Source organism: Ovis aries, chromosome 21 (assembly GCF_016772045.2).
Source record: "Ovis aries strain OAR_USU_Benz2616 breed Rambouillet chromosome 21, ARS-UI_Ramb_v3.0, whole genome shotgun sequence".
Classification (NCBI taxonomy): Eukaryota; Metazoa; Chordata; class Mammalia; order Artiodactyla; family Bovidae; genus Ovis; species Ovis aries.
Genome location: NC_056074.1, coordinates 31895335 through 31902716, shown reverse-complemented (window position 1 = coordinate 31902716; position 7382 = coordinate 31895335). Strand labels below are relative to the sequence as shown.

Sequence of the window (7382 nt, the reverse complement as noted above, 5' to 3'; positions counted from 1 at the left end):
AATGTACTTTTAAGACTAAGTGCGTTTTGAAGGAAATCCAAAACAGAGTATATATATATGTATACATATAGCTGATTCTCTTTGCTGTACAGCAGAAGCTAATACAGCCTTGTAAAGCAACTATACTGCAATAAAAATTAATTTTAAAAAAAGAGTCAGTGCACATCACAGTCACCATATTTCCTCATACTTACTCTTGTCAGAGTGGTGCTGGTCCAATGGGCTCAAGCTGCAGGAACTGTTAAGGAGTACTCGAACTGAATGATACCTGGTCATTCATTTTCTGAAACTTCTCTCCTGATTTCACTGTAGCCTAAGCCAATAAATTAGACTTTGAGGCTGAAGCTGCATTTTATATTATTTGCATTTTGTATGATTTGTAAATGGCATAGATATAAGATACACAATTGTAACATGAAATTGCTTATCATAATATTCTGTGTGCATGTGGGCGTATACATGCATGAAAGGGAGGGAAAGAGAGAGAGATGGCACTCAGTTTCCTGATTGCATCTCCTTCCCAAAGCCTAACACACACACACACACACACACACACTCACACACACACACACACACACACACACGCGGGCGAAGCATACCCTGCTTAGATTTCCCCCATTCCTGGATACTCAATGCAGTGTCCTAATAAACAGCCCCCCAAAAGTTACAAATTACTTTGAACTTTATTGATACACTGCACAATCACAACCATCTCGTGTTCATCCTGAATTAGAAAAGGTTACAACTACAATGTAACATGCACAAAATTCAGGTAGTATTTTCACCCTTAATACAATTATTGACAGAAATCAAGTCTTCATTGATTTTTGAAGGAAAAAAATTAAGAAAGAAAATAGAAGGGGAGGAAAAAAAACCTCTAGAAGGCTGACAAAGTTATCCTCTTGTATCAGTGATAAAATTTTAAAGCATTTGAACACATCTGTTTTCAGGATAATTGTGAGAACGGGCACACCCATTGTCGGACACAGCTAGGACGGCACCATTGATAATTCATAAGTTTTTTTAGTCTAGAGGACTTTGAACTTGACAGATACATTTTCATACACCCACACGTTCCTCACAATTGCACTTTACATGTCACAAAAGATTCTGAATGATTAAAAATGCTCCCTTTAACTAACACAAAGGCAGCTAGGATTACTTATCATTGCTATGACTGATATCATTTTAAATTGGCCAATAGTGTAGAATGTGGCCCACCCCCCCAAAAAAAAGAGTAGAGGGTTCATCATCTTTCTTTCCGCAGTCAGCATCATGGAACAACAAAAACAACCCTGTGCTTTAAAAGGACACCGTGGAAAGAACCAAAATGGAATGTCTTCTAAAACACGGGAAATTAGACTTCACTGGCTACTTGCAGGCTGAAGACAATTGTGTCTAATTGAGTCCACTCCACAGCTCTGTGGACAGCCAGTATTCTGCACCTGAAGGCTAAATTGCTTGGTTCAGCTCTATCTTCTCGCTGCATCTTTTAATTGCATATCTATCTCTTCCTTCTTTCATTTACTTCTCTTCTCTCAAGAAATGAGGGAAATGAGACCAGCATTTTTATTTGTTGGGTGTTAGTGATCATTAGGAGTTCTCATCACATGGTGTTTTTCTGAGAACGTTGCCTTCATAGCTACACACCTGTGAAGTTTTCCTGAAATTGCTCCAACTTACTCGTCTTAAAATAAAAAGACAGGGAAGCTTGGGTGAGTAGGACGTCAGGCAATCAGGTGTAAGATTCTAGGAATAGGGCTCATGCAAAATGAATGTGAATGATCCCCATTTTTGGAGAAAAAGAGAAAAAATGAATATTGCCAATGGGAAACATTCTACACCACTTCCCCTAATTCCTCTAATTCCAAAGAGATTAAAAAACAATTTTTAAAAATTGTTTGGGGATTTTTGGTGGGGAGAAGGAGGGCTGGTTCCAGGTATCGTAAAGCCAATTTTTCTCTGGTGAGGACACAGGGTCAAATTGGGAAAGGTGACATGGCCCCATCCCTCACCCCACTCGTCTGTCCTACTGATGACATCCATACACTACCAGGGAGGAGAAACCTTCCCTTGGCACTGGAGGTACACAGCAGTCTCCAGCCACTCCTGATGCTATGCGGTTGATGAGCTTGCCTGGAGATGGACTGCCCACCTCAAGGTTCTCTACTCTTCTCCAGAGCATTTTCCCAGCAGAACTAGAGCTTGATGACCCCTCCACGTAGAGAACAAGTTGTGGGATTGATTCAGGAACAGATCCTTGAACTCAACCTCGCTCTGGACTTTCCAAAGTCCCACAGTGTACTTCCCACCCAGGTTTTGAGAACGAACAGTCCAACCTATGAAATGCATTTCTACCTTGAGGCATGGGTTTCAGAGGAAAGCGCTCCGGTCCTCTTTCTGATACAAAACCTCACCTTTCCTTCTGTTCAGTTGAACACAACTAAGCATAATTTCTCTGCATAAAACAGGAGCATGTTTTAACCACCACCTGCCTGGATGGCCTCCTTCCCGCAGATAAAACAAATAAACAAAAAAACTAAACGCACTTGCTTCAACTTGCAGAAGACGGTATCAGGCACTTGACATGAAGCTACTGAAAAACAGCCTGGCCAGGACCTCAACACTAGCATTTGCAACTGGCTTCACTTTGGTGGAAATACATATTTTGGAGAGAGGCAGGGTTTCAGGGTGCCTGTCATACACTGTCAAGTTCCTCTCACCTGATTTCTTGATGAGCCTTACTGGATTTCTTTCTCACGTGCAGAACCCGCGAAAAGCTGCAGGTTCTCAGAGACTCGATAGTTATTTTTTTCCTCCTCTACCCCAAGCCCCACCCCGCCATGGGCACCTTGAAAAAAATATCTCCAGCAGGCCTGATCCATCTGTCCTCCATATGTAAAGAGGACACGGACGTTGTCTCTAGGGCACTTGCTACTGCATATGCTCCGAGGTCTTGGGTAACAGCTCCCGTCCTGTGGAGCCATCCCCACCAAGGGAACCTGGACTGTGTCTGTTGTGCAGAAGGGTTTTCCTTGGGTCTTGCTTATTTCATTGTCTTTATCCCAGACAGGTGAGGAGTGACGCTCAGACCCTTTCCCTCTGGAACAGGGCTGGAGTCTGTAACTCCCGGACATGCTTCCTGATATCCACTGTAAGAGGCAGCACGGAGTTCTGTAGTGGCTCTGAACCCAGGCTCTTTGCATTTGGAGGGTTCAGGGATTCTCCTGGCTGAAGAAGGATGGATGCCTTCCTTTCAATCAAGTCTCGGAGGAAAGAACATGCTCAGCTTGTCCATTTCAAGCACCCTGTTCTCCAAGACCATTCAGTCCCCACAACCGTCCACACTTCTACTCCTAAGGAGCAAGCGTGTTATCAGCAGAACACTCGATGGGACACGTTACACGCTCATTCAGTGTCTGACACCAGCCTGGCCACAGGTGCTCAGCACGGTGAGAGGTCTGAAACACTGATGTCCGACCTTTAATTCTGACTCCGGGCCTGCTCACGATTGTCCCTGGAACTTGGAATCCACATACTGCTTTTGGCACATCGTTCATGTTCTGCAAATCTGGCTCCTGGCAGCTCCCTGGGAAATGCAGATGTCTGTTTACAGCTGGCAAGTGTAATATTAATTTCAGTCACACCAGCTCTAACTCTATGAAAGTGCCGAGCTTTTCATATGCCAAGACAACCCACGCATGCACGTGCACACGTGAGTGTGTTTCTCCACTGTGTACATCACGTTCATGTGTCATAACAGAGAAAAACAAAGAGGCCACATTTCAGAGGAAGAAGACTCATGAAGTATGGTGGGAAGGGAACTCTGGAGCTGATATTTCTCATGCTTTAGATCATGGAGCTAAAGAGTATTCCTTTGGGCCCGGGTCTTTGATCCAGTCATTGCTGGCTCTCCTCATTCTCAGCAGGTCACTCCCTGCAGCGCAGGTCAAGGGCACAGTCCTGCAGGTTTCTGATGCCATTCTTCTACGTCCCAGTCACTCTCGCTGGTTGAGTCCTTCTTGTCCCGGGAGATAAAGCAGAAGGATAAGGTCAGCTCTCTTCTGTGTTCTGGAAAGATCTGCTCTGAACATGGAGAGCTGAGGGCATTATCCCCCAAAGTTCCTGGAGAAGTAGCCTGTAACCATGGAAGATGCATGTTACTCTTCCTGTCTGTTTGCAGTGTTGTGTTAATCAAGAGCTTGGAAATTAAGTCAGTTTGCTCAAGTGCCCTCAGCTCAGAAGAGCTTCCAGAAACAAATACCAGAGTTGTCAACACACCCGCCATGTAATTGGCTTCCATCGGCTCTTTACTGGATAGTTTTCAAACAGATGAAACCAAAACTGGAGCAGAAAGGGGACAACAGCAGAAGTCACCCCGCTCAGATGGACGGCTGTCTTCACATCGAAGAGACAGAGTGTGTTTTTCTCTTTCTGTTAAGGACAGTCTCATAGATTCCTGACATGCACTTTCTTGAAAGGCTGAGAGAAGCGTGAAGATTGGCACCTTGGTCCTTCAAGTGAGAAAGATAAAACACAATGCTCATCAAGGTTTTGCCAAGGCCGGTCTGCTTCCCAAGAAGCTGTTTCTGGAAACACAGTCTCTTCTGGGAAGAGTGACTGACTGATCCTTCACTTGCTACTTTGGTCCATCTGTTACCAGCACCTACTTGGGGTAGATGGACGGGCACATTCCAGACAGCCCGTGACATACTGCTTTTCTATGTTGTCAGCCCATGAGATCATTGGCTTTCACATGAGAAGCTGATGGCGAATTCTGAAGATGCCAATGTCTGCAGAAGGTAGAGGAGACGTGAATCCAGAGGAACAGACACATTATGACTAGAGGTGAGTACAGTGACGGATTGATAGTGAGTAGTGGGGAGCGAAATAGAAAGATGTGTTGGATAATTACACTGATAGATTGATATATAAAGGAAGTAGATTGCCAGAGAGGAAAATGGGTGGGGAGATAATTGGATGGAGTGATCAATCAGATGGTTGAGTAGATGGGTAACGGTGTATTACTTTGATAGTGAGCTTGATAAAACCTAAATAATCAGCCACTTATGGATCACTTTTTAAGAACTGGATAGTATTTTTTCAGAAAGAAATACTCTCCTCAAAATTCTTCCCCCCATTTTCGGTTACATGACTTCTCAATGTTCAGGTTTGGGTTGTATGCCTACCCCCAAACTTCGAATCCTTATAGCTGGTAGAGAAAGCAAATAGGGCAGAAATGCTAGGAAGGATGGCAATGTTTCTTATACATATATATATATAGAGAGAGAGAGAGACAGACAGACAGAGACAGAGAGACGAGACAGAGACAGAGGGTCAGAGAGAGAGATAGAGAGGAAGAGAGAGAGAATTTCCCAGAAAGAAAGGATGTGAACCCTCATGTAGTTAGATCATAATAAGCATGGAGAGAGGCATCTGTACATCATAGTCAGGAAAATGGTCCACAGCTTTAAAGACACCAGCAATAGGACACTTGGATATAATTCTTGCTGTGCACTACATTATAAGTCAAGTTGTGTCTTCAGGGTGTTTATCACGAGGCACATTTTTTGCCCAAATGGAACGCATGGTTTGGTGTGGGAGGGTGGTTGGTTGGTGGTGACGATGCGGGGGGGAGCAGAGGGAAGGGAAGGTGGGGAATGGGTTCCACTTTTGGACACACCACCTATGAGTGATTATCCTACATGTGGTAGAGCCCTGCCCACCCCTCCCCCAAACCCCACTCATTCAAACTAGAAAGAAAAATCAAACCAACAAAGAAAAGAGTCCAAAAAAAAAAAAATACTGAGAAGAAGAAGATAAACAAAAAGAAGCTCAAACTGTTTGGCCCTCCGCAGTGCAGGTAAAGTCTGTGATATGGAGAAGCAGGCGTTGCTCAGAAGACCTATGGTTTCTTATCAAAACTTGATGAAGAAGTGGGCAAAGAGGGTCCCTGATAGCCAGAGGCAAGCGAGCGCTCTAGAGGCCGAGTTTACACCGTCAATGACAGCTCCAGGCCCTGTGCAGGGGAAAGAGAGACAGGCTGGTTAGCGTTAGCACACACCCAGAGGGCAGCTCCCTCAGCCCCTTCAAGCACTGCACAGACATGCTTTTCTGTGAACAGCCTCCACCCGGCCCCTGACCCTTCCACTTGCCCATAAATGGAGAGACTCAAAGGGGCTCTTCCCTGGGGTGCCCGGACCCTGCAGCCTGCTCTCAGGGACTGGGGTTAAAGCACCCACAAAGAGGTAGAAGGAAGGCAGGGTTAGACCTGTGGGCTGACAGGCCAGGGCAGGCCCTTGGAGGTGGTGTGCAGGACAGACAGGGGTGGGAGGGGAAGCAGAGGAACGGGGAGAGGAGAGTCAGGATGGAGGGGAGAGGCGGGAGGAGGGAGAGGGAGGGAAGCTTTCATGAGACCCAGGAGTCTAGGTGTTGCGTGGCCAGCTCTTCATCTGGCGTGACTGGGGTGTTGTGCAGCAGCTGGAGAAGACGAATAACTACACCCTATCATTCTAAAGACTAGGGTGGGATTTAAGCCAGCAGTCAACCCCACGTCCCCAGAGGAGAGCGAGAGGACCCTGCCTTCTCAGACCTAGTGGCCACTGTCCTCTGCCTGGTGGGCTTTCCCTCGAGTGCCCTTCTTTCCTTTCCCCTCTCTCTGGCCCTTTGACACAGTCCTCCTGAATCCCTCATATTCCACACGAGATGAGAGCATGGAATCACAAATGCTGCTCCTTTCCCTTTATCTACATCTTCCTCCAGAAGACAGACTGAGGGCACTGGGGTTGTCCTCGCCCATCCTGAGGACCCAGGGTGGAAGGATAAGTGTCCGGCCCTGCCCCCATACCTGTCCATCACCTTTGCTGGGCAGCATAAGTATCTAGGGTCATAAGCAAGAGCAGTGGCCAGCGAACAGAGAGGATTCCAGGGGTAAGTGAGGCTATGTCTTAGTCAAAGGATTGAAAGTCCTCAAGAGGCAACCCTGCAGGGCCAGTGACAAAGGGGAGGAGCAACGGGAAGACAGGCAGGGCATCACTGGCAACTTTAGTGGCAACATGGTTCCTTGGAAATGAATTTCACTCCCGACAAAAGGGTTGGTGGAGTCGGGTCTCCTCTGACAGTACCCAGGTCCCGCAGCTTCCTTGTCAGCGCCATGGCTTGGATCCAGGCCTCGTTGGGCCAACAGCTGGTGCTGACCTTTAGCCGGGGGATGCATGGGTCTCTTGCTTCAGCGACCAGCATCCACCTGTTACCACCCCAGGGTTCTCAGCAGGATACCTTCTATTTCTCCAGTGCATAACACAATTCTCTTATTTACTAAGAATTCATATTTACTTGAGAGCCTGAGAGTCCTGCTCACAGTTTTCTGTACTTTGGTTATA

At 46.3% G+C, this 7382-nt stretch overlaps 1 protein-coding gene across 3 annotated transcripts in view; it reads right to left on the bottom strand.

The window, feature by feature from the left end:
* Nucleotides 1-664: 664 nt before the first annotated feature.
* The window catches only part of OPCML (opioid binding protein/cell adhesion molecule like), a 1044992-nt gene continuing 1038274 nt past the window's right edge, over nt 665-7382 (bottom strand). For all 3 annotated transcript variants that reach the window (XM_042238243.2, XM_042238245.2, XM_042238246.2), the window contains one exon: nt 665-6019. In XM_042238243.2, coding sequence (XP_042094177.2) covers nt 5919-6019 — 101 coding nt within the window. In that variant the 3' untranslated portion in view covers nt 665-5918. The remainder of the gene's footprint in view (nt 6020-7382) is intronic.